We start from the raw sequence: 26,965 nt of genomic DNA on the forward strand, positions 1-26,965 counted from the left end.
AAGGAAACTAAAAGCCAGACGATTGATGTTAGCTGTACTTGCAGAAGCGTTTGATGGGCTGCCTCTGTGATGCCGGGCTTACATATGATCAGAGGCGGAACTCTGACATCAATACAAACACACACATCCTCTGCCTCACCTCGGCGAATCGAAGTCAATCAATAGCGCCGCCGGCGCTATTTAAAAAATATTTCTCCCCTCTTGTCAAAATCCGAAGGCCCGATAACGAAAAACCACTCGCTTTTCTCCTTATTCCGCCGCCACGTGAAATGACAGCCGTGCAGGGGCAAGAGGAATAAAAATGGACTGAAGGCTGCCGTCGGGCTACCGCGGTTCCTTAACAAAACCCCCCCGTGCTAAAGAGTGGCTGTCACCGCCGTCCGTTTCAGATTTTCAATCACGCCTCGCAACGGGCGGAGGGTTACAGCCGGGGTCCGGGGGGGGAGGCGGGAGGCGGGGCCCGGTTCACAATGGCCCAGCGCCGCACGACTATTTGGACATGTTGACAAGAGGAGAAGAAAAGAGGCCCCCGACCGCTCCTTATGTGCGGGGAGCCCCATTTCTACACAAAAAAAAAAAAAGCCTTCGCTGTTCACACTTGACAATGGGGCCCGGGCCCGACAGACACAAGGCTCCGAGATCATTGGAACCCCGCTGGGGCACCCCGGAGCTCTCCCGAGAGCGAGAGAGCGTGAGGGGGGAGGTGGACAATTACGTCTGATGTCAGCGGGCCCCCGTCTCCACCCCCACTGTCCTGTTGGAGCGCGGGTGGTGCCTGGTCGATGCTCCTCGTCGCGTAATGGCCTTTCACAGAAACACTGACCTGGGAGAATTAGCCAGCGCCCCCTACGAGAGGAGCCACTCAAGCGTATTAGGGTAGAGTACCCCTACACGAGGAAGCACTCCACCGTATAAGGGCAGAGGACCCCTGACAAGAGGAAGAGCTCAACCATACGAAGGTAGAGTAACCCCCTAACAGGGGGGGAAGAGATCAACCAGTAAAGGGTAGAGTACCCCCTACAAGAGGGCCGGTCTCCCCAAAACACTCTGAATCCGACGCAGGTAACGGCCTCGCGGTGATGGAAGTGGAGGGGCCTGTTTGTATGCCCATGGAAGCTATGACCGAGGGACACCTTGTTGGGTGGATGTGTGGAGCTCAAACCTGAGCGATGGTGGTGGACTGCGAAGAGCGGGTTCCGAGAGAGGGTTAGGCATCCCGGACACGTATAGTATAAACATTTCATCTACAATGTCGCCGATTATAACGCTCACACACCAACAACGGTACTTAAAAAGTATCACACGTTTGCTGTGGATCGTTAACACGGCCCTCTCCTTAGTAGAAACTCCAAGCCCAAAAACACACACATTTTAATCTCTTAAGTCTTGGCGATAGAGCTGAAACAGTGGGTTCACTGACACTTTAAGAGACGACACACTTTAACAGAGTAACGCAGAGTTAATCTGCGTTTTCATAGGAAGAACCCCCAACACACACCGTTCACACATAAGCCTAGACAAGCAGTCCCCCCCCCCCCAGCTCCTGTCTGTTGTGTTATTTCCCCTCCAAATATGCCACTTCCCCCGGCCAGCCTAGGGGTTGAGTACAGGGCTTAAATTATTCAAGTTAGGCCTCTGTTTTTAGAGACAATGCGGCGGCGTGCAGTCATAGGCGCACGCAGGTGTCATGTTGTTCAGCAAAGAAAATCTATAAATACAATGTGAACCTCACAAATAACACTGATGCATGAGGACATGCTTCCTCTCAGGCTCGAGTTGCCCTGTGCCTCTTTCGCGGTAACGGCTGGTGTGAGCCGAACTTGCCCTGTCTGACATTTTATCAAGACTACACCCAGCCTGGCCCTGACCACAAGTCAATGCAGCGGTGAAGTCAATGAACAGACAGGGGGGGGGGGGGGGTCATTATAAGGGATGTTTCCGGGAACAGTCAGAGAGCAAAGACAAGGGGGCACAAAGAGAGAGAGAGAGAGAGAGAGAGAGAGAGAGAGAGAGAGAGAGAGAGAGAGAGAGAGAGAGAGAGAGAGTGTCTGAGATAGACACAGAGAATAAGAGAGAGATAGAGAGACACAGAGAATAGACAAAGAGAACACAAAGGAAGAGAGATAGAAAGAGGTGGACAGAGTCAGAGAGCGAGCGAGATTCAGAGAGATAGAGGGAGTAAGAGAGATAGAGAAGACATAAATGAGAAGAGACAAAAGGGCACAAAGAGAGGGGCAAGAGTCAGAAACAGATGGAGAGAGACGGGAGGAGAGAACGTGATAGGCAGTACACTGTGCTGCAGAATGGCCCAGGGCCTAAGCATCACTCACCTCCTCCTTCGTCATCCCCGCGCACACCCTGCATCTACCGCAGCAGGCGGTCCACACCTCACTCATTAAACACTTCAAAGACTAAATATGCTGCACAAATGATCACATTCTGTCCTGTATGAGGGCGAATCACGCTGTAAAAAAAAGGTTTGCTTACTAGTTGGGCTAAACTGTGATTGCCGCTTCGGTAAGGAGCGTGGCTGTAGCTCGGTGCTGCCGAGCTAGAGGAACAGAGAAATGTACCAACACAGAGAGGATCCATCGGGCGACGTCTTGCTCAACTAAAACCCTTGTTTGGTTTGTTTGACGTTCCGAATATTAATTTTTTCCTTTGACAATGTCAACGTCTCCCTGAAGGCTGTAGAGGGCAAATCTGAGAAGAAGTCGATGTGTTTTTGACAAAACACAGCCGGCAAGCAGGTATTAACGAGATTCTGCTTCTCCTGTTATCTCCTCCTCTATCTCCACCTCTGTAACCTCGTTCACATAAGATCTGAGCTCCGAAATAAGGCTAGACTCCGCAATGGCTACATAATGATCAACAAAGGATCGGGACAATTAGCTCTGGGGAACCAGACCTGCTTTTAATTGTTTAGCTGAAAAATAAATGCATCAGCGCCGACGGAAGAACGAAACAAAAGATGCAAGTACCAGCCTTGACAGGTGGTACTTGCAAAACAAAAAAAAGACGACAACCTCCGAAATCCATGTCAGATGAGTCTCAATGAATGGCATGAACTATCCACACTCTTACAGTACCCCCCCCCCCCCCTCGTGTACCTCATTCTTCTCCCCCTCGTCTCTCCTCTCTCCACGTAATGGTCTGAAATCACTGTCTGCTGTGCACCGCATGGAGCCCCCCTGCTCCCCCCCCTCCCCCCAATGAAAAAGGCAGTGCAGTCCTGAGCGCAACACTAGTTAAAGTTAGCCCCGCTTCTGCGCAGACCTGCGTGCGTGACACCGCCATGGGCCAGGGGGGGCTTGCTTCGCATTCATCCAACCGGATCATCACGATTCATACGCTCCCGTATTAGTCGTATGCTCAAAATGGAGCATACAGGGCAGGGGTGGGGGGTTGGCTGCCTCTGTGGCTGTGTCCGTGGCGCATGACAAACGAAGGAAGGAGGTGGTTGCTTCACCTTAGCGGGGGGTGGGTGTGTGGGAGAAGCGTTGGGAGGGGGTTGGGAGGGGGTGGAGGTTAGCGGGTCTCGGGGGGGCGTGTGAGGGGACGGGGGAGGTTGTCTCCGGAGGTGTTCCGCTGAGCGCGGGCCCCGCTACTGATTAGAGACAACAGCCCCATCATCGGAGGGTGGGGAAGGGTGGGGGTGGGGCGAGAGGACCCGAGTCTTCTGACAGCGCCTCACGCCCGTCAGCCGGACAGCTGGAGCTGCCTCTGCAGAGCGGTGGACTGTCACAAGGTGACAAAAGAAAAAAAAGGTGACGGAGAAAAGGTGTAGGGGGGGGGGGGGGGGATGGGGGCGGGGTGGGGAGAGTGCCTTCTGTTACCAAACAAAAGGAAGGGACGGAGATTGGGGGGACGGGGGGAGGTGCGAGACGGCCCGATGCCACCCTGACTCCGCCAGAGCTCTCGTCCAATCAACAGAACAAGGATGGGAAGCAAAGGGCCCCCCCCCCCCGATCCGATCCGTTCCCATCCCGTTCCCCGGGCCGGGCTCACAGGGCACCGTGCAATCTCGATCCAAGCACACCAAGGGATGAAATTACAAACCCTCCCCTTGGGGGAAAAAGAGAGGGGGGTGGGTAGTGAGGCGGGCTAGGTAGTAGGAGTGGGGATGGGGGGGGGGGGCTCTACGCTGACATTCATCTCTATAAGCTGCTGCTGGAGGTCGGAGCCGCGCAGTGGGCCCTCCCTCCAGCGAGCCGGGCCGGCCCGTCCCTGGGCGCCCCTTAATAATTTCATTGCCCATTGCTTCGGGGTTGATAAATCCAAATCCCTCGGAATTGACTCCTGGCGCGGCGGCGTCGTCGCCTGCAGTGCACACGCACAAACGTGTATGCACACGCACACACGCACCCGCACGCACGCACAAACAATTCTTCTATTGTCTTCCTGCAGCAGTCCTCCGCGGGTTTGAGGGGTGGGGAGGGGGACTGTTACTTATACTGGCGAGTGGCGGCGACTGATGTCTTTACATGGGAGATGTGTAAGCGGACACCTCGGGCTGGGGCTGTGCAGGAGATAACCTCTGCTATGGACAGGCAGGAGCGGCCCCCGGTGCCAAAGGTGTTGGGTTCCCCTCCTCCTGCCATATACTGAGCGTAAGAGAGAGATTTCTCCTGCGGTCAGCATGACTGCATTACACATGCAATGCCCACCAAACACATCGGCCCGCCCGCGGCACTGGCACACACAGTGGTTGTGTAAACAGTCCGCAGCCCTCTCTGTAATGTTTCTGCGGATACTTTTAACTTTTGTTATTTTTCTCCCTCTCGGTCCTTTCCGCTGGGCTGCCTCCTGGGTTGTGTTATTTCATCTCTGTCTTTATTTCGTGTTTTGCCTTTGTTCTTTCTCTCACTCGCCCTCTCTCTCTCTCTCCCTCTCCCCTTCTCGTTTCTCTGTCAACTCTCTCCCTCTGTCAAGGGGGGCCCGAGCTGGGGCCCCCTGCAAATGAAGCGAGCCTAACTTCCATTTCAGACTGCCAGGGATCGATATGAAGTGCTCAGCATCAGCCATGACGCTCTCTGCCTCGCCAACACAACCCCCACAGGGGAGGAGCAGGAAGGCAAATCAAATGCGCCTTAACTCCGAACACGTAAACATAGCTCACAGACTGCTGCTGCAATTCAGCTCTTTTTATAGCCCACGAATTTACTACATGGGTCGGGCGGCCAAACCATCACAGATGTATTAGGGTGCTTGGACACAGGGCAGTGGTTCGCACCACGTCTGGCCTGAGAAGACGTTGGGGGAACAGCGAGAGCTCGCGGTCGTACAGTGCAGCAGGCAAAGGCGTGGATATGAGCAAAAGAAATAAAGTACTCCAAATGGACCACAAATGGTGTACTGGAATCGTAGGGGGGAAACAACAGATGCACCACCAAACACACAAAAAACACCTCTACGCAACAGATGCAAAAACCGCAGCAGGCAAACGATAAAAAAAAAATGAATCAAACATGAGACGGCGTTGCCCGCCGCGAGATGCAGACAAAGGGGGCCAAAAAGAAGAAGCCACTGGAAGCCGAGAAAAAGCACTACGGCTACGGCTGCGGTGCGGTGGAATCGGGGGTGGAGCCCGGTTCGGGCTGTTACCTGGACAGGTGGCCACGCAGGCACTTTTCTGGACGTTCTGCCCCTCGCAGGACGTGCCTCCGTTCAGCGGCGTGGGGTTGGTGCAGCTGCGACTCCTCTTCTGCCAGCCCCGCCCACACACGGCACTGCAGGACGACCACGTTGTCCACGTGGACCAGCCACCGTTGACTGTCCGGCCCGCATCGGGGTAAGGGGGTGGGGGTTGAGGTGGTGGAGGATAGAAGGGATGCGGAAAGGAGAAGGATGGGAGGGAGGGAGGGAGGGAGGGAGGGGAGGGGAGGGAGGGAGCGAGGGATGAAGTGAGGGGGAAAGAGCAGCCAGGATTACCTGACATGCACCAAAGGAGAAGAGTCGTGCAGAGGCGGACCAGAGTGTGACCGATGCCGTGTGCTCCCTTTGTTGCACTGGCCTGGCTAGGTGGGCTTAAGAGGCAGCCCCATGCAGGAGGGGCTCTCTGGGCTTCATGACCCGCAACCGCTGGCTTCATAACAAGGCTCTGGACATTACATGGCCACCTGACATGTTGGAACTCAGCCTGTTAATAGCAAACATCTGAGCCCCCCAGCCAAGACATTGCGCTAACAGTGAAAGGACCTGGTCAGGAAAGGAACATGCATGGAGCCACTTTGTCAGTGGCCCAAGCGTGTGCTTTTCTTGAATAACAAGGCTATCAAGGTACGCCGCAATTAGAGCTATACAAGTCGTGCCCCCTACACAACGGAACCACTGCGAATACAAAGTCCTTCGCATTTCATTCTTGGCTCGCTCTCTTAAGTGCTCCTGAAATGATAGAGCAGGGAACAGGCAGTCACATTCAATTCCCGTATAGGGTTGACAGTAAAAGGCAATGCAGCTCAAACTGAGTTCCTGTTATAACAGCCTCACGCTGAACTGAATAGCCCCTCGCAGGGCAAAGCACTTTTGCCTTGAACCCTTGCCAGCCATCGGGGACATAATTGGTGTTGTACAACTGGATCATGGCAGGTGATTGCATCAAATCTAGCTAGTTCTAATCAACTCCTTCCTGTATTCACCACAGCACCTGCCCCAGCCGCCGACCGACCAAGGGGTACTCCAAGTGTTGACTGGAACCGGCGGTGTGCCTCGATCTCTTGCTGTTCCTTGTTCTTCCTCTCCCATTCCCTCTCTTCTTCCTCTCCCATTCTCTCTCCCTCCCATGCTCTCTCTCTCGCCCATTCTCTCTCTCACTCTCCATCCCTCCATCCCCCTCCTTTCTTTCTCTCTCTCTCATCCCCCTCTCTCTCTCCCCCCTTTCTCTCTCTCTCCCTCTTCCCCTCCTCTCTCTCTCCCTCCTTCTCTCTCTCGCTCGCTCCTTCTCCCTCCCTCTCCCTTTCTCTCTCCCTCTCTCCCTCCTTTCTCTCTCTCTCTCCCTCTCTCTCCCTCTCTTTGTCTCTCTCTTGCGCTCTCATTGCCGTGGCTGAATCATTTCCTTGCCCTCTCTATGCGATTGATTGCCCACCACAGCGAGGCAAATTGCCAGGCAACGCTGCCCCTGATTACCTCTTAGCACAGAGTGCAGTCACCAGCCGGGCCTTGTTTAAATGTATTTCTGCATGCCTATTCCCTGAGCCCACTATAAGTAAGTGAGGTTATAATGATTTTCCATACCTAGAACTTCTGATGGCCAAAGATAGGCATTGTTTGTTTTTTTTATCCTCAAGAACAGAGCGATGGCATACATGTTATTGTATTTGAACGAGCATTCCACCATCGAGTTATTTAAATTAACACTGCCAGGGTTTTACTTGTTTGTTATTTTTCCATGAATAGTGTCATTTTAAAAAAAAGAAGGTATTTTTTGAACTCGCCTGCAATTTGTTTATCATTTCTAAGGCTCCGTGATTGAAATTGAATAACAGGACTAAGAAGGTGACCAGGGGGCGTTTTAAGGCTTCTATCTATTATCTACTATCTATTTCAGCTCCAGACTTCAAAAGAACCAAACATCCACTTAGTATGCTCAGGGGATGTGTTGTTGTTGAAAAATAAGACCTCAGAAACTACATTATGTTTTCTCCAGACTACGATACTGTATCCCCAAAAAAACGTAGCTAAATGCAAGACGCTGCACCCTAGCCATACTCCCACCGCCATATCACAGTTAAAGCGGTGATATAGCCTAAGTAGTAAACGGCCATTGCCCACAGTATATATTTAGCCACAGATGATTTCATTACAGTACAATATTGCCCTCCATTTACGGCACTCAACTCGCAGGCACCTAAACGCCTTAATCGAATCACAGCCAACCCAGGGTCACAGCTCACACACCGTGCTTCGCTGTATAGCCCACACACTCTACGGCGCTTTCATCACTCCTTCCGAGGTGAGGGTCTCTCTGTTTCTCTTTAGCATGTACCCAGGAATTAAGGCAGGCAGTAATGTATGCACACCTAAGTAGTACTCGTGCCAAGGGAGGCCTCTGCGAGAGAAAATGTGCTGTTCCTTCGCATTTTAATAAAGGTCAGTGTGCTTATCAAGCCTAGTCATTATTTTCAGTTTGCTGTTAATTCAATTCCTTGCCTCCCGTTGGCGTCGGTACAAAGGAGGGGGAAAGAGATTGCTGATTGCTGATTGGAGGCTGCGGATGCAGTGTGTCAGTTTTGATATGTGTGTGTGTGTGTGTGTGTGTGTGTGTGTGTGTGTGTGTGTGTGTGTGTGTGTGTGTGTGTGTGTGTGTGTGTGAGGGTCACCTGTGGTGTTTTTTATTGAAGGTGATCATTATTTTTGCAATTTCTAATGCCCTCGTGTTTATCTAGCTAATCATTAGTGCATCACCGGAAGAGGTCTCCAGTAAGCGGCTCACGTCGCAATGACAATTAGAGTTATCGGAGGAGTGCTATGACATTTTCACTTAGCAAGGGAGAGGCACACCCAGGATTTTCTGCAATGCATTCCCCGCCGTCACCACCACTAGCACCACCATTACTACTTGGATTCACAAGTTAACACCAGGGGTGCATTTCAAAAGGTTTTCCTACATCCTGATTCCTATTGCTCACTTGCTATACCCTCGTGGAGGTGTGAAGTGAAGTGAAGTTCAGTAAGTGGGCTAGCACCAGGAAAGGAGCTGTGTGGAAACAAGCCAGTAGAGCTGCAACGGCAACCGTTTATGATCTCAGCCAATCACAGTCTTCAGGGAGGCTCTATGGGCATACCTCCCATCGTCAAATCTATGAAGCACTTTTGGGGAAGGATACACTGGCGTAGCGTCGATCCGAAGCAGCTTTAGCAAGCTCGTTTCTAAGATGCTTCTCTCACTTACTACGCATTAACATACTGGCTACAATGGCGATAAAGGAGCATGTGTGGAGAATTTAGGAAGCGAGGGGGCGAGCCGTTACCACTATAGAAACGACAATTTGAATGCACCGAAGGTCACATGCAAGATACACAGAAACCCGACAACAGCTATACCTTTTGTTATTTCACGGTGACATGCATCACCGCAGATCCTGGCTGCCGGAACGGGAGCTCAGGCTAGGTGGGGGCGAGAAGGTCACCTACCATAGACCACCACAGTGGCTGAGGGACTTTTGCGGCGGGCGACAATGTTCTTGGCTGCGCACGTGTAGTTGCCCGTGTCAGCCAGGCGCGCCTGCTTGATGATGAGGTTGTGGTCGGCGGTGACGAAGAAGTTGGGGTCACTGGCCGGGTCCAACACGTCCTCGTTCCGCTGCCACTCCACCTGGTAAGGGAAGCACATATCGGTGTTTTACTACGGGTCACTACCTGGACTGCACACGTGCTGCCGGTTCCTCTCTCTGTAGCATTACCCAGCTTCCACAACAATGCCCCCGGATGTTGAATCCCTATTCTAACAGGGAAATATAACACACTTTTTGATGTAACCACTGCACAGACAAACACTTGAAGAAATGTGTTCTGCAGAGCTTTTTCCGTGCAGGAGCCGTCGCTCCTGTGTCGACTGAACAACCCCTACTCTAGCTGCAGGAGAGCGGCCATTTGATGATCAGGGCTAGTGAGGGTGCGCACTGCTCTCTGGAAACAATACAGTCTGGACCTTGTCCAGCCTTTTTTGTCAGCCTACACACTCAACGCTTCCCTTGTCCTCTTCCCTCTTGACCCGACGCCGTCGCAACAGGAACTTGTATTACTGCCGGTGAATGCAGTGACCTCACGCCACTGGGCTTTTTGTTTTTGTTTACAATCCTCCCCCCACACCCACCAACGGCCTCCTATGGCGACCTTCACATGCTTGTGTTGTGCATTCTGTTTGCTCTCTCCAGCTAGTCCCTTGTCCCCTGAACCCCACTGTCCCTGCATGGTTTTTTTATTATACCGTGGCTGTTGTGTATTCTGCAGGAGGTGGGCAGTGTGTGTGTGTGTGTGTGGGGGGAGTGGTGGGGCTGGGGGGTGTGTGCTAATGCCTGGCACGCTTTGTGTCGCAACCGCTGGAGTGCTGAGTGTGTGAGCTTGTAACATGGAAGCAGGAGGCCGCATGTGGACCCAGTGGGAGCAGCTGGCCTTCACCTTGCTCTACATACAGACATCTCCGTCCTCTCCTCGGCAATGTACACACCCCTCTCTTCCAAGAGACACAATGTGTGCAGGGAGGAGGAGGGGGGGCAAGTTCAAGGTAGACAGGGGGGAGGGGGAGTAGAGAGAGGAGGAGGAAGAATAGGGTCTACAGAGAGAGAGAGAGAGAGAGAGAGAGAGAGAGAGAGAGAGAGAGAGAGAGAGAGAGAGAGAGAGAGAGAGAGAGAAAAAAAATGGGAGAGGAAGAACAAGGACAACAAGAGAGTGAATGCTGTCCGGAGAGACCGAAGAGTGAATGAACAAAATGAGAGTAACAACGAAACAACAAGAGAAAGAAGGTGGTCAAGGAAAGAAAGTGCACAGGGGGAAGGGAAAAGGGAGAAAGGAGAGAGAGAGGGGGAACGGGTGAGGCAAATGGAGCCATTAATTATATATAGGCCTTTAGAGGTGCCAGCCCAGGAAAGAAGCCTCCAAGCTCCTTCTGAATGATGTGATGAGACAACGTGATGTATGGCTTTTCAGCGATGTAAAAAGGATAATAAATCAATAAGCGGGAATAATTAAAAGCGCCATTTATCTGTCTGTGCCGTGTATGTGCGTGCATGCATGGGTATATGAGTGCGTGCGTGTATTTCCCCCTGTTGAAGGCTTTTAGTCCACATTAGACCCAACCATTTTATTTATTTATTTTTCCCTTTTGTTTTGATGTTTGACGTGAGAATGAGAACGAAGGGCAAAGGTACGCGAGACATGCACCTATAAATAACTGGCTACCTTTCAGTTGAGCGTGTGTACATTCTGTTTGCCTCTCTCTCTCTCTCTCTCTCTCTCTCTCTCTCTCTCTCTCTCTCTCTCTCTCTCTCTCTCTCTCTCTCTCTCTCTCTCTCTCTCTCTCTCTCTCTCTCTCTCTCTCTCTCTCTCTCTCTCTCTCTCTCTCTCTCTCTCTCTCTCTCTCTCTCTCTCTCTCTCTCACCTCAGGCGGAGGCACCCCTTCGGGAGGATGGCATCGCAACAACACCTCCTGGTCCAGAGTCACCTCCTTCCCCTGTGGCTCCTCTTCAAAGTTCTTCCGCAGGTCTGCAGCACAGGAGATTGTCATGGAAAAAAAATAAAAAGGAGGAAGAACACCAAATAAGATAACAAACGAATAAAAAATATATACACAACACATTTATCGCGATATAAAAAAAATTAAAGGACAATCCTAATCCGGCAGGACATCTGGTGAGCGTCACGTGACACCCCATGCATTAAACCAAACAGCTTCTTTCATTTATGCCACAGCGGAAAAGGCCTTGACATGGAAGCCTGTTGCACTCCGGCTGCTAAATGAGTCCCAGAGGGGTCAGGGCCCAGGCCAGGCTTCTTATTACAGCCCTCTGTACACACTCGCCTGGGCCCACACAACAGCACCAGCTAAATCACGCTAAAGCCATGGCATTACTACTAACCCCCCCCCATCCCCTGCTGTGCAACACACACATGAATACAGACTTATGCACATGCATAATGCCTGAACACCCACATACACACACTCACACACACAATGCGTATGGATACACACACAAACACACACACACACACAATGTGTATGGATACACACACAAACACACACACACACACACAATGTGTATGGATACACACACAAACACACAAGCACACAAACATACACACACAAAATATGAGCACACACGCGTACATGATGCGTGCACACACACACACACACACACACACACACAGCTCGGTCCACTTTCCCATCCCCACAATCCGCCAGCCCCGTTGGGAGAGGGCCTGGGACGAACCACAGGAAGTAACCAAACCCTGAGGAGAGCAGGCAAAGGTGGCTGCAAGCCCGCCTGAATGCACCCACTCTCACGCCAGCGTGATGCGTGGCTTTGTTCTCACATCACCATGACGAGGAATACATGGATTGCCAGTGTGGACCTCAGCTCTCCCTAGCTGCATGCACACTAAAAGCGGTGAAATCCCCAAATGCAAATTATTTTGTTTAATGGCGGAAAAAAAAAAAAAAGAATATCTAAAGAATGAACACATAGTACACATGACAGGCATGTACATGTCCAGAATTTACACATACACGCTGTGTTGATAAATACATGCTATAAATGAACCAGAAATGGCTATTTGTATGCAATGTGTCCTGTGAGACCAACCCTGTGAGAGGCATGCAGGCTAAGAGTTAACCTGGAGGAGATGAGAGTCAGGTCTAAAGTATGGACTTGGGGTGTAGTAGCAGTGTGATGTATGTCCTACAACCACTAATAGTATTATTGGGAATCTAGTGGCCGAGGAAATGTCTGTGGGCCCCCCTGGTGTATTCCATAAACACATGTTGGTGTCATGGCGGCTAATACCAAAGGGGGCATTACGGCGCAATGTGGAACACTTTGTGATATTCACTGAAGGCGATCTAACGGGACCAGAGGACACTTAATAAGGCCTAGAAGCCTAGAGGGCTGTAATGGATTTGTGCACGTGTGCACCTCCAGATTCACAGATGTCCTCTGTTAGAGCGTGAGTGCATGTGTGTGTGTGTGTGTGTGTGTGTGTGTGTGTGTGTGTGTGTGTGTGTGTGTGTGTGTGTGTGTACGTGCATGTGTGTGTGTGTGTGATTTCATAGATTAAACACATGCGTGTCCTTATCTCACATCTTACTGACTTTGTTAAGCTCAAACAAGGTTGGATAATGAGTGTGTGTTTTGAAAACGCCTGGCACTTCTCAAAGACAGCACTGCATAAAGGCCTGTCTGGAATAATGCATATTTATGTTTGAATTAATAGAGGGAGCAGTGAAAAAAAAAAGCTCTGATTTAAAATGGCTTCTTCTAATAAAGATTTCGAGGCAGCCGCAAAGGGTCTCTCTGTGTTCCCAAGACAGATTTACGATGGCTGCGCGGCTATAAATTTCAAACCCGTCCTCATTTCAGTTATTTTCATCATAGGGATCATTGCTGGCTGTACTGTATCTGGTGAAAAATATGCTCATGAATACCCAAATTGACTGCTGCACTTTCTTTTTTTGACTTTGCGTCCAAACAGATGTATTACTCTTTCCCTGTCCTTTTTTATTCTCTCTCAAGTGACATCTCAGGAGCATGATTTCATAACGCTGTGATCTTTGTAATAAGCCATGTGTCATGAATGATAATGGTGTCGCTTTCTCTTTTTTAGCCAGCCCCCAAGACTTCAACCTCAAAAGGCATGATATCCATCTGCCTCCCCCAAGAAGCCGATTCATGCGGTAGTAGACAAACACAATGTTCTGTTGTTGTTGCTGATAATTACAGTGTACTGTGTTGAAGCCGCACTTACAGGCGATCCTGATATAGGCTTTCTGGCTCTTCTGAGTTCCCGTGGTACTCCACGCCACGCACTGGCACCAGTACTCATCCAGTCCAAACACCTTCTCCACCTGTTGCCGGGTGATGTCAATCTTCACCTGCATGATGGGAAGGGCTGGACAAGAACAGAGACGAAAAAGCACGATTAACGTCAACCAGAGACAGAGTAGTTCCCCATCGGGAAACCTTTGAGGTTTGAAGTCGTCTTGAAAGGAAAAGTCTTTAATTCTGTCAATGTGAGGGGAAGAAACAAGCGCCGTGGGTACTTTAAAGGATCCGGTTGTGATAAAGAAAAAGGGAGCGGGAAATAAGAAGTGGTGTTGGAATATCAAGCAGGCAGACCATAATCGAATCTAAACAGGGTGCTTGTTAACTCGGGAGAGTGACACGCAGGGCCCAAAAGCAGCTCGCTGTAATTTGGGGGGGGCGGTGAAAAAACAACAGTTTAAACCATGGTCTCAGGCGCAGTCATTTGGCGAATAAAGGGAAAGCACTAAACACACTTACAAACAAACAGGGGGACTCATCCAGAACCACTTCTCCCCCCTACACTGTATATTAATTCCAAACCAAATGATACTCACGCGATACAGCGCCACGCTCGACTAAATAGCCTTTTTCCGAGATGAAAGTGAGGGTCTTTTATAAAGGTCCTTCCACAAAGAAAGATAAACCAGTTACCCCGGAAGGGAGAAAGAAAGAGTAAAAAACATTCTGCTGCCTAAACCCAACATAAAGTCGCCATTTTTATTCCTAACTCACTGAATAACTGTTGTTTCCATTGTTATTTAAAAGTGCCCACACACAGCCTAGCATCCGAGGACGTATATCACCCCGTTTGGCCCAGAGATTATAGCTTTATCTCTCTGTATCACAACGCCTCGTAGAGATGTTTCCATGGCAGCGGCACACACATATGGCAGTAGCTCACATTCTAAAACGTAGGTCGGCGAGCGGCAACCTTTGCACATTGTGCGCGAGGAGGACAAATCTCCATTGTAACTTTTAGGCGTGACTCATGAGCTCCACTACTTTATAATGGATTATTCATTGTCAAAGTAGGCAACTCTTTTTATTCGACCATAATCTGATAACCCGTTTCTCAATAGCAGATATTATAACAATTTCATACTTTCATTTTACAATTTATAATACACACACACACACATGTTAAATGGAAATACAATAACATAATATAAAAAATATAACCTCAGCTACTGTCAGTTTGTTATCAGTTATTGTTGAGTAAAGTTAACGTTGAAAACTTGAACTTTGCAGCACCATCCATCCATGTAGGTTTTTTTCTCCTTCTGTTACTCCCTAACACCTGCTAAATCAAACAGGGAATGAGTATGTCAGACGGATTGTCAGACGATCTAACACAGAGCAAAGATAAACATCCACACGTCTGCTTATGAACCTCACCTAAAGTGCAGTTCAATCTGGAAAACCTTCTGACAATATATCTATTACGCGACGAGATCTTTTTTGTTTTTAAGCCTACCTGCCAACGCCTCGAGCCCTCCAATGAATATGCATCTTTTATCGACCACATTTGCCTGAACTTGCCGGCACCAAAGTAAACAGACACACAAAGAAGGGCATATGCAACACAAAATCATTGAGGGATTATCTGTATCTTTTTTGTTACTATTTACTCTTGAGGCCCAATGATGTTCCTCCTAAATAATGGCTTTCAACTGAAAGGATGAGGCCATCCATTTTGGTTTTTTCCTTAATGTGTTTGGAGAAGCTTTCCTTTTACTGAAATCCACCACACAATCATTTCATGTTCATCTTTTGGATCAAGTTTGGCAAATTTCGCTGAGGAAATAAACATTTAAACCATAAAAAATGTCTCTTTGCTCATCCCGACCGACAGACTTCTTCCGACTGTTTCTATGATACTGATACAGAACTAAAACATCCCCCATTCCATGTCTATGGGGACATTTGGCCCGACATGTCGAGCCCACGCCCGCTTTAAACACAACATCTATCCGGTTTAAGAACGAGGGATACATACGTGAGAGGCATCTGCCATGCTTGAGAATCAGACCTGATCCCTCGCCTTAATATAATCCTCTGTGACTTCATAGCCAGGCTTAGAGAGCACTGCTCTGCGCTGGCTCCCGTTAGCTGTGCTGCAGGGCCTTCAGGAGACTGACGTTGACCTCTGTGCATGTGACACAGAGGACACACCAGTACACACAACAGTAAGAGGTACTACACACACACACACACACACACACAACGTTAAGAGGTACTACAGTCACACAAACACACTGGTAAGGAGGTACCACACACTAACACACACACACACACACTGGGAAGGATGTACTAGACACACACACACACACACACACACACACACACACACAGTGTCTTAAGGTCTCAGTCATGAGTGGTACTTCAGCCGACATTTACTCAAAAGCATTTGTTGACACTCGCTGTACTCTTATCTATACATCCGCCCACGCCTCTTCCATTGGCCTCTGAATCCCCCAAAATGGCAGTTAGGAAACAGGCAAAAGGTATATGTTGTGTTCTATAAATATGATGGATTCATTTAAGCCAAATAGAAGTATTTCTGTGAGTCGTTTATTCGAGGCAAGGTGTGTTTATGTCTATATGGGGCCCGATTCTAGCCGGCACTGGTGATATGGTCGGTCCCGCAGGAAAAGAGAGTTTGTCAAAGCTGCCAAAGACAGGTGCCGGGTTTTGACAGGTTTTTTTCTCCCCTCATGACAGTTTCCCCGAGCACAATGAGTTAGTCGGAATCAGTGACAGTGGTGACATCAGAACTGCGACGCAGCAAAATGTACCGAATAGTCTTCGACCCTGAAAACGGAACCCACTAATCACCATCCAGTGGCTAATTTTCATAATATTAAAACATCTCTCGGGCCACTTTTATAAATCAGGGTAATGGAGGATCCATCCCTCCTGATACACTTTCAGAATTAAACAATTTTTTGGAGGTTGAACAATTTTCTCAAATCGCTGTCGTAGACACACAAATAGCTAACAGCTAATGCAATAACACAAACAGGAACCAATGAAAGCACATTTTATGGCTCTCAGTGACTAGGTCATGAGCAGAGGCAGCCACGAGCTGCCCTCTGAGCATTAATAAAACTGTGTGCTTTCAGCCCCCTTTCTCTACAGCGGTACGCTATTGTACATAGGTGAGGTAAGAACACAAATAGAAATAAATGAAAATAACCACCAAAATTGGATTTACAAATAAAAACAATAAACATATTTATTAATGTATTTATTTATAGTTTGCAAATTTTAACTCTAGGGGGAAAGCCGTGGCAGATTAGCATTCATATAAATGTAAATAATGCGGTGGAATTGTTTTGGGAATGCTAAATCAAACATTTTGTTAGAGCAGGTAAAGGCGTTCCAGGAATAGGAGAATTTTTCGGGGGGAATGACGATCCACAGAGAGATATAAAGCATGAACAACAGGAATCACAGGTGAGAAATACCAAGACATCCAATTTGAAGCCTGGGTAATTGCATTCAGCTTGCTTATCTCTTCCTGTCTCCATAATTACCTGTTTTCTTTGTCAGCAACACAAACCTGTAAACCTGCTTTGAGTGAGTCACTCCGATGTCCAATTTCACTCCAATTAATAAGTGAGACTAAACAATCTCATCAGCGTCTCCTTCATGGAGAAAACAGAAGGAGCCAGCAGCTAGCCCAGGGTGCAAACATATCTATCTTTTTTGTTTTCATCCAAAGAGTTAAGAGTTTTGGTGTCTTTTGAGTACATATAACATTTTAGCTTTGTTTGAGCACTATGACCTCTGTTCTTACGACCAGTACCTATTGACTCAAATAAAAAGCAACCTCTCACTTCCTCTGACCCAAATGATCGTCAAGCGGAAATGGATGCTCTAAAGGAAAAGAAAGAAACAGGGCTGATATTGTGCAAACATATCTATCTTTTCTGTTTTCATCCAAAGAGTTAGGAGTTTTGGTGTCGTTTGAGTACATATAACATTCTAGCTTTGTTCGAGCACTATGACCTCTGTTCTTACGACCGGTACCTATTGACTCAAATAAAAAGCAACCTCTCACTTCCTCTGACCCAAATGACCGTCAAGCCGAAATGGATGCTCCAAAGGAAAAGAAAAAAACAGGGCTGATATTGTATGACGGATGGCATTCAGACGCAAGCAAATGTACTCACCCATTAAAGCTAAAGAGTGAGCCTGCAGTTACTAAAGGGTGTTATATAATAATTAAACCATGACATGAATCTCCCCGCAGTTACTTTGATATACAGTCCGTTTAAGAATCATTGCCCGTCCCCAGGCGCTATGAATCCCTGTGAAAAATTTAAACATGTGATTAAATTACTGACACCACTATAAATTCTGAACTTAGTTGTAAGCCCTGTGTTTTTAAATGGGGAGGTGATAGCAGGTGGGCAGAGAGAGTCCCCGTCCCCGGACTATGACCCCGCAGAAGTTACTAGTAATCAGAGCCTAAATGTATAGGAATATGAATCAAATTCAGGAAAATGTGTATGTTCACACTCCAAGGGGCATGCTCATATGCTTACATAGGCAAGGCCTCTTCCTCCACATGCACACGCACGCTTGTCTGCACACAAGGACAGACACATCGATACACACACAAGCACATCGACACACACACACACACACACACCACACACACAGACACACACACACACACAGAAAAGCGTAGAGAAATCTCTCCATCTCACCCACTCAGCCCGCGGTAAGAAGGGTGAAGTCATCGTGAGTGAGTCGAGATGCTCAGCATGGAGGCGTCTCGCGTCAATCACTAGTGTGTGTGGGCGAGCTTTAGTGAGCTGTAGTGAGCGGGGCGGCACACACAGCCCACGGGAAACAACAGCCGCAGACGATGCCTCGGAGAGGGGGGGTCCACAGGGCGCAGGTGTCGCAAACACACAAACATGTCGCAGTGCTTTTGATAGCAGTCTCCGTCTCTCTCCCCCTCCCTCCCTCCCTCTCTCTGTCCTCAGTGTCTCACTCTAACTCTCTCTATCTCTCTCCAATTCAGGAAGGAAAAGCAGGAAAAAGAGGAAAGAGGAGGAGTGATACAGAAGGTAGAAAGATGAATGGCGGTGAATGGGGGGGCGATGAATAAATAGTGGAAAACAGGCGCAGTGCCCTTCTGGCAAAAAGGCCCCTTTGTTGTCAAAGTGTACAGCAGGTTGAATAAAGTTTTGTGTTTACCGCTGTTCTTTTCCTTCCTTGAATGGGGCAGAAGGAGGCCGTCAATCACGTATGGGATTTCAATTTAAACGTGTGAACGGAACACAATCGCCATCTACACACACACAGAGAGCTGGTTCTCATTTCTATCACTCTAACACTCATTGTATTTTGGTTTTGTTTGACTCTGGGCGTGACTCAGGGTGCATGTGTATGTATATATATCTCTGTGTGTGTGTGTGAGTCTTAGTTCATGTGTGTTTGTCTTTGTTATTGTGCTGTTTGTGTGTGTAGGTGTGTTTGTGTGTGCATGCGGGTGTGTCTGTCCCTTTTTTATTGTATGTTTGCGTGTGTGTGTGTGTGTGTGTGTCTTTCTTCTTTGTGTGTGTGTGTGTGTGTGTGTGTGTGTGTGTGTGTGTGGGGGGGTCTTTCATCTGTGTGTGTGTGTGTGTTTGTGTGTCCTTCTGTGTGTGTGCGTTTGTGTGTCTTTCTCCTTTGTATGTGTGTGTCTGTGTGTGTGTGTGTGTGTGTGTGTGTGTGTTTGAGTGTGTGTGGTGTGACAGATGAATCTCCTCAAGTGCCAATGGGCTGAGCAGCGCTGAGGGCAAACATCATCGGACTCAATCCCGGCCGAGTCGATATTGTGCTGGTCGGGGCGCGGGACTCCATTCCTCTCCCCCGCACTCTTGTTTTCGCAGCCGCTGACCTCAATTCCGTCGGGGTCATTTGCTTATCAAAAGGCGGAGACTGTAACGTGCGGCCACCCTGTTTTCGGAGTGTGTGTTCATTGTGGTCGAGGGGGGAAATTCAATTAGGGCTGCATCCCGGCGCGCGCGCGTGGCCGGGGGATTCATCAGCGACTACACTGGGATTAGGGGTGGTGGAGGGGGCTGGCACAGGCCAATAGAAGAGGAGGTTTTCACACACACACACACACACACACACACACACACACACACACACACACACACACACACACACACACACACACACACACACACACACACACACACACACACACACGTCGGCAGCAAAGACATCACAGACACACAGAGGGTGGGATCTGAGGAGCCACTGTCCGGGAAAGGCTGTGTACCCCCCCCGCCCATTCCCCCCATTGTACCTGATGACATAAATGTCATTATCGGCAGCCACTGCAAAATGGCCGCCGTTTCCTTTCACCGGAGGTGGGAAGGGACAACAAAGGACTTTGCTGCTAAGCCCCTTTCCGCCCAGTCGAGTGGCCTAGTGAGGTGAAGCCACACACTGTGAACTGGGTTCTTTCAGCCCCCAGCCAGCCAACCCATCTTCCCCCCCTCAGAAAAACAACAGTGATAGAGCCTCGGAGCGAAAGTTATTGAAGGGAAAAGAAAAAAGACAAGAAGCTAAAGAAACAAAAAATGAAAAGATATTAATAATGTCCCTGAAGTGGCGAAGCAACCAATCTCAGGTAGAGGTGAGAACTCCGGGAAGGCGGGGGGGGGGGGGGGGGTTAAGGCCAACGGCCAAATCCCTGCAGCTCATCAAGGCCTGCGACCGCATCAAAGCTTGCCCTCTCGCCAACTTTCATTACCTTGTAGAGAGGGCGTTGCCGGTTGATGGGGGGGGGCAGAAGGCTGCCGCACGTCACACGCAGACACTCCATGCGTGGACACTGATACTGCCTGAAGGGGGGGGGGGGGGTTGATGTGTATGACGCCCCTGACCGGGGACAATGGACCATGTGGCCTTCTGAGTGACGCATGGCTCCCTCAACACAGAGAGAGGGAGGGAGGGCGAGAGAGAGGGGGAGGAAGAGGGGGAGAGAGGGGGAGGAAGGAGGATAGGGAGAGAGAGAGGGCGGGAAGGGAGGGGGATGAGGGACAGACAGACAGACAGAGTAAAAGAGAGCAAAGAAAGGATGAGAGAGAAACAGCAAAAGAGGCTGATAGAGAGAGAGAGAGAGAGAGAGAGAGAGTGTGCGATAGAGAGAGAGCGAATGAGACATAGAAAGACAGTGAGGGTGAAGAGAACAGAAATAACACCTGAGCGGATAATTTAAAGAAGGAAACCGAAGAGGCGCCATGGATATCCAAAGAAACAAAAAAAGCGGCGCCCGGAAGGATACAGAGGCGTGGCCCCGCCACGGGGCTGCGACTGAGTCAGTAGGACGGTGTTCTGGGTCAAGGCCCCGCCGCCGGTTACGACCAGGCTTCTGAAGTGCCTCCCCTTTGATTGAGCTGTCCATTCTGCACAATGAGTACGAGCGGGGCCAGGGCCCCCGCTGCAACGGTGCGAACGCCGTTACAGATTATTCATGGCTGACAAACAGGCGCTGGGGGAGCGCACCAATCAATCTGCCCCCCCCCCCCCCCCCCCATCCTCTCAGTCCAATGCCACTCCAAGGAGCCGTCGGAGGGCATGGCCGCTTCTTGGCTGCACTTTAAAACAGGAAACAGGCAAACGGTAGAAAGAAAAAGAAAAAAGAAAAAGAAGAAAGATTCCGATTTTTTCTTTTTTATCTCACGGACCGATGAAAGTGCATTACGTGTTTTACAGTCTCCCCTTTGGTTCATGGCACCGCTGTGGGTGTTTGTTTGTCTGTTTCCATAGCAGCCCTTTCCAGCAGTCCTTGAGCGGAGGCCGGGTTGGGGGGCCGCGGCGAGTTCAAACCCATCCACCAACCGGTTGTCACTTATTAAAAAGTGGATTGCGTCATCTTTTATGGCTGCCCAATGACACAGGGGGGCGGGAGGGGTCAGTCAAGGGATTAATCTAACAAAGCAGCGAGCCGCACGCTACGCCAATCTGCTGCCAGCCTACGACGAGTGGGGCTCGGGGGCAGATAGAATATCGTTGTCTTTTTACGATTCTTGTTGTCGTAAATAATCACAATTTACACGTTTCGGCGTCTCCCTCTTGGGGGTGAGATCTTTGCGAGAGGGAGAATGTTTAGTCGCTCTCTCTCACTGCACGCCATCTCGCGCACACCGGATCTCTCGCAAGGATGCGACGCATACAGAAATAATACTCCCATTGTATATTCCGTGGTGCAGGTGTTCGCACACGGCGAGACGTGATAATGAATTGATTTACAGAACTCTCCGCCAAACAAATCGGGTGCGCGTAAACAGACATCAGAGGGGGAAGGCGGCGAGCAACCGAATGAGTTTTGCATTTTATTTGGAACACAGAGAGCCGGGTCACCACTCACTAATTATCGGACGGGTATTGATCGCATTAAATGAAGATTAATGCAAAGCACTGGCTTTTCCATTCGCGTCGCCGCATAATTAGTTTGCCTAACCTTTCAACGTGTACACACAGCTCTCTTTTTTTTCCCCCTCTACCTCTTCTTTTTTTTTCAATTTCTTTCTTCACCCGTTGTGATTCATCACGTGGCCCTCATTGTAATTACTCTCCAGACATCCTGATCCCCCCCCCTTCCAATCCCGCCCACACACCCCCAAACACAACGGCATGCGCCGAAACGTTCCCGGATTACCGCGGCGGCGTTCCCACGTCTTGCCCGGGCGCCTATACTTTTCCTTTATCTCCCGTGCACACCTTGTCCGACACTCAAACGAGAACATCATCAGAGGTGACGGCCTTGGGCGTACGGAGCTCGCCTCCATTGCGCTCCCGCCGAGCGGATCTGATCCAGCGTTAGCTCCAGAGAGACGCGATTGTCTCGCTAGCTAGCGAGGGTGTCTCTCCACCCCCACTGTGTGACATGGCTTTGGGCGTCAAAGTAAATAAGGAAAGACTGCCTCAGGTGAGACAGCTTTGCTGCCATATTGTCAGTGCCTGCTCCCTGCCATCCAAATTGCATTTATTTTCTTTTTTTCTTTTACCACCCAATCCCCCTTTTTGCGAGCTCCCGTTGCCATTTTGGGCCAGTGGCCAGCCGCGTTGACTGGATTTGAAGAAGAGTATTCATTTATTTATGGTAATCCAATGAAGGTGTGTGTGGGCGAATGTAAATATCCAGCGCCACAACAACTGTGTTAGGTAAACTGCTAGAGGGATCACGGAGGCTGTGAAATCTTTCTAAAGCCGTCGACAGTTTTGTTGCTGCTCTTTTGGGGCTTTGCAATCGCGATTCGGATCTGCAGTGTATTTTTATGACCTGTATGAAATTAATCACGGGGAAGTAAAGTTAAATTTGACAAAGTGTTAAGATAAACTTTATAAAGTCTTAAGCAAAAGAGGTAGTTGCAATAAGAAGTATTCTTTTCTCATACATTTGATTAATACTAATTAAACAAAATAATAATTAATGTATTAAGGATTACGTCTTTAGTGTTTTTGATGGAGAGAATAAATGCTCTGAAGAAACGCAGGCTTTGTTCCAGTCTTAAAGATCAAGACAGAACAAATTAAAACACAATCAAACAATCAAAAGTGAAAAAAACTAGTCCTCAATACCACAAGTAGAAAAGTGCTCCTTCAGTGGTCACAAGGTGCCTCAACGAGAAAAGCTTAGAATTACTTTGGCCATGTGGTTTGAAATGGGCTGTGATGGAAATACTTTACTTGCACGTGGAAACTGTTTCCGCACCCTCACCCCTCCTAGTCTCAAAGTAGCCTACCCAGAAGATGATAACAAGCACGCTGTCCTTTGATCAAACTCTCTGGGCATGTCTTAGGGTTTGTGTCTGAGAGTGTGTGCATTTGTGCGTGCAATGTGTGCATGTGTGTGTTTGTGCTTGTGATTGTTTGTGTTCTTGATTAATGCAGTGTTATGTATTGACAATTAAATTATGCTGCACTATAAAATATGCTTACAAGAGGCTATACTAATATTTTTGCATTCTATTATACAATCCACAACCCCATTTTGCTTTGCAGCACCATAACTTGAAAACTATAACTTATTTTCTATTCAGCATTTTACAAGACTTAATAGACACGATTTATCTGCTTGTTGGAAAATAAAATAAAAACACCACTGTTAAATTAGACCTGCCCATGAAAGATATCTAATAAATGATTAATAAGTGATGAGCATGCACAAGGATTTTTCTAAAACATGTGTCTCCAGGCCCGGAGACACAACGCATTACTGTCAGCAACTGCTGTCAGTAGTTCCTCTGCCAATCAAAGCCATCTCTCAGGACTTCTTAGCTGTCAGACCGCTCACTAAACCTCAAGCTTCCACTGTTTTTAAACGAATTTGAGCGGAGCAGGTGTTGATTGACAACATCTCTCTCTCTCTCTCTCTCTCTCTCTCTCTCTCTCTCTCATATGACATTCACTGCCATCGTTTCGGAGGCTCAGAGAGAGGTGATTTATAAGGTGAACTCACATTTACGGCACATTGCTGTACAATGTGTTTTAGTTCCTTGCCGTCCGAAGCAGGACGGTAGGAATGGGTTACAGTTGGGGGTTCTTATTTTCTTTCTCCATTTTGGATCTTGTCAGTGTTTGAAGGGATGATTAATTCAGCCTGGGAAATGTAGTTCTCCACCCTCTCAACTGTTTTATGTGAAGGCTGAGATGAGATGGAGGGGCGTGGGGTTCACGTTATTGCAGGCTACGTAACGAAGGGCAACTCTTTTGTTCCCACAAACGTTTTGGTGGCTGCTGGTTGTCAAAATGATTGAAAAAACATAAAGATTGGCATACACTATGTTATTACTTTTGTTATATTAAATTACATATACTCTTTATGCCAACATTATTATCATTATTAAATTGTCATGAATATATAAACGTTTCCTCTGCTTTGGGTTTTCTTCTGCTTACAGTAGGATTTTAATTCAAAATGCTCTCTTGGCCATAAGCCAACCGACGATGGAGTGTTTCACACCCTCATTCATCCACTCACTCGCTCACTCACTCGCTCGTTATCGACTACAGTGGCTATCCCTCTTGAAAGGAATCCTGGGAAGCCCGATATGTAGACTAGCCTGGAACACAATGGCACACAGAACTTCTGATATACTCAAAGTATGTCTAAGAAAATGTAATTATGCTACGGCTAAAAATACAAAGCCTGCATCAAGTTTTATTTTATGATAAGTGACTAGCACCTCTTTTCTGTTCTCCATATAAACTGCATGTCTGCTGAGTTGATGAGATGCAAAAGACATTACAATGAAATAGTTTGTCAAAAATAATAAAATAAAAAATGAAACCTAGAATATAGATTCTAGTGTCAAACCTTAAATTGCCATGTTTATGAGTGAATGAATGTTATACAGTTGGCCATAAGCCATGTCCTGATATGACCACATTTCCATACAGCTCTGAATATGCATTCATTATACGGTCCATTTAATGCTTTATTTCTTACAGCACTTAATCAAGAAATAGTATGACTCTCTCTCTTCTGCTCTACTCTACAGCCTTTACCTTTCATTTTTGACAAACATTCTTGTCTTACCTTGAGGGTTTTTCGGGGAAAGGGTAAAGAAAATCTATCCGCACAAAAGGCTTATGAAGTGGTATCTACGGTCGACAGCAGTCAATACGGTCAAACTGTTCAGATACAAGCCGAGTGAGTCCTTCAAAGTCATCGTTGCCTTTTACATAAATAGGAATTAAATGGACACTTAAGGATTATACATGATGAATATAGCCTGACCATATCGCTCGGCAACCAGAGCACAATCGTCAAAGAGACCGTTCGCTCTTCAACTGACCTGTGAAGAATAGGGAGACAACTCCATTTCTTACATCCACAATAAAAGCATCAACGATAACAAGAAAGACAAAATGGAAATAGTTTCAGAGCTCCACTGATAATACCTATCCATCTCATTCATTTGAAGAGATATATAAAAGAAAAGGGGCCATGTTTCCGACAATTGGGAAAAACCAACCATAGCTCTCAGACTTTTGTGTGCATTTCAACCTTGTGCTGGGAGCGGGCTTGTTGAAAAATGACCAATGTACAATGACTTCAGGGGACCCGGGGAGAGGGCTGGCGGCAGATATGTTTTGGTGGGAGGACAAAAGGCACGCGTGGGAGACTGGAACTCCAGCGTTGTTGTTTGACAAACGGCCATTATCGCCTTAACCACTTTTTGTTCCCCTAATTGCAGTTCATTTTAATAATTGTATTACTCCTGCGAGTCAGGACTGGTGTTCGAAAAAAAGAAAATCTACCAGAGGGAATCTAGTTTGGCTCCTCTCGCTTCCAAGAGAAGCTTGTGTCTGTGTGCCTTTGTGTGAATAAGAACACGAATAGGAATACAGCTTGTGATGTTCTGATTTCTGACCGATTCTCTTTCTCGACTGCCATAGAAGCACACGCAGCATTCACAAGGACAGCCAATAGCAGACTTCAATTAAATCCTCTTTAACTCTGTTCTCACTCTTCACGTCGCTCACCCCATTGTGGTATGTTTCAAAATAAGCTGTGAACGCACACGCACGCATGCATGCACGCACGTACACACACATGCACACACACACAACCCCCCACACACACACACACACACACAGGCAATTGATTACTCTGACCAAACCAGGAACTCTAATGGAACACTTTGGCAGATGTGCCACCGGAACGATTCACCTTGCCATCTGTTTTCGGGCTGCCTCGACGCCAAATCTTTCCCCTCTCGACCCGCAATCAGGGACAGGATGAAATACAAGTCCCATCATAGAAAAACGGCTAATAATGTATTATCAATTAGTCCCTCACCCTCCCCCTCGCTATTGATCGATGCTTAGCAGGTGGTACCGGCCCATTTGGTTCCTTAAGGACTTTGGTTCCCCCCCCACACACACACACACAAACACTTCTCATCTTTTTTTCAGACCCTGCTTTCAAGTCCTATTGGCTTTTGTTTAAATTGTGCTTGGATTGTTCTCCCCGATCCTGTTACAGATCAGGTTGGATCTTTAATAGGATGCCTGCCTTGATGACCTGCACGGCCATTAGAAGGACAAACCCTAACCCTTACCTAAGGACCCATAACCTCCATCCCTAAAGCCTACCACCTCCAGATCTGCGTACATACCTGCTCGAGGTACATATGAGGATGGAGGCCGAGATCAACTGTGAAGGTAAAGTAAATGCATCCATGGCATCAGTGTGTTCTGACTTGGCACGCACCCACTCGTGTGACCTTTGGCGGTCATACAAGAGTCAAAAAATAAAGAAATTGTTAGTCTCTTAATAGCCTCGATTTCCAGTCTCTCTTGTGACACTTTGGCGGCACACGCCTACAATTTGGGAGGGCCAATCACAAGTCGGTGGTGGCGTTTGAGCTATGGGCGGATTGATCTTGACAAGAGTTGAAAGGCGGAATGGGCAGCTTGGACCA

At 48.2% G+C, this 26,965-nt stretch overlaps 1 protein-coding gene across 2 annotated transcripts in view; it reads right to left on the reverse strand.

Moving 5' to 3' along the window:
- The window catches only part of unc5a (unc-5 netrin receptor A), a 127,536-nt gene that overhangs the window by 41,861 nt on the left and 58,710 nt on the right, over positions 1–26,965 (reverse strand). The window contains exons 3-6 of one of the 2 annotated variants that reach the window (XM_079744257.1): positions 13,459–13,602; positions 11,099–11,202; positions 9,133–9,313; positions 5,605–5,772 (exon numbers count right to left, since the gene is read on the reverse strand). In XM_079744257.1, coding sequence (XP_079600383.1) covers positions 5,605–5,772; positions 9,133–9,313; positions 11,099–11,202; positions 13,459–13,602 — 597 coding nt within the window. The remainder of the gene's footprint in view (positions 1–5,604; positions 5,773–9,132; positions 9,314–11,098; positions 11,203–13,458; positions 13,603–26,965) is intronic. The other variant, XM_079744258.1, reaches the window with a different exon arrangement.

This window comes from Pollachius pollachius, assembly GCF_949987615.1.
Source record: "Pollachius pollachius genome assembly, chromosome: 10".
In the NCBI taxonomy this organism is placed as follows: Eukaryota; Metazoa; Chordata; class Actinopteri; order Gadiformes; family Gadidae; genus Pollachius; species Pollachius pollachius.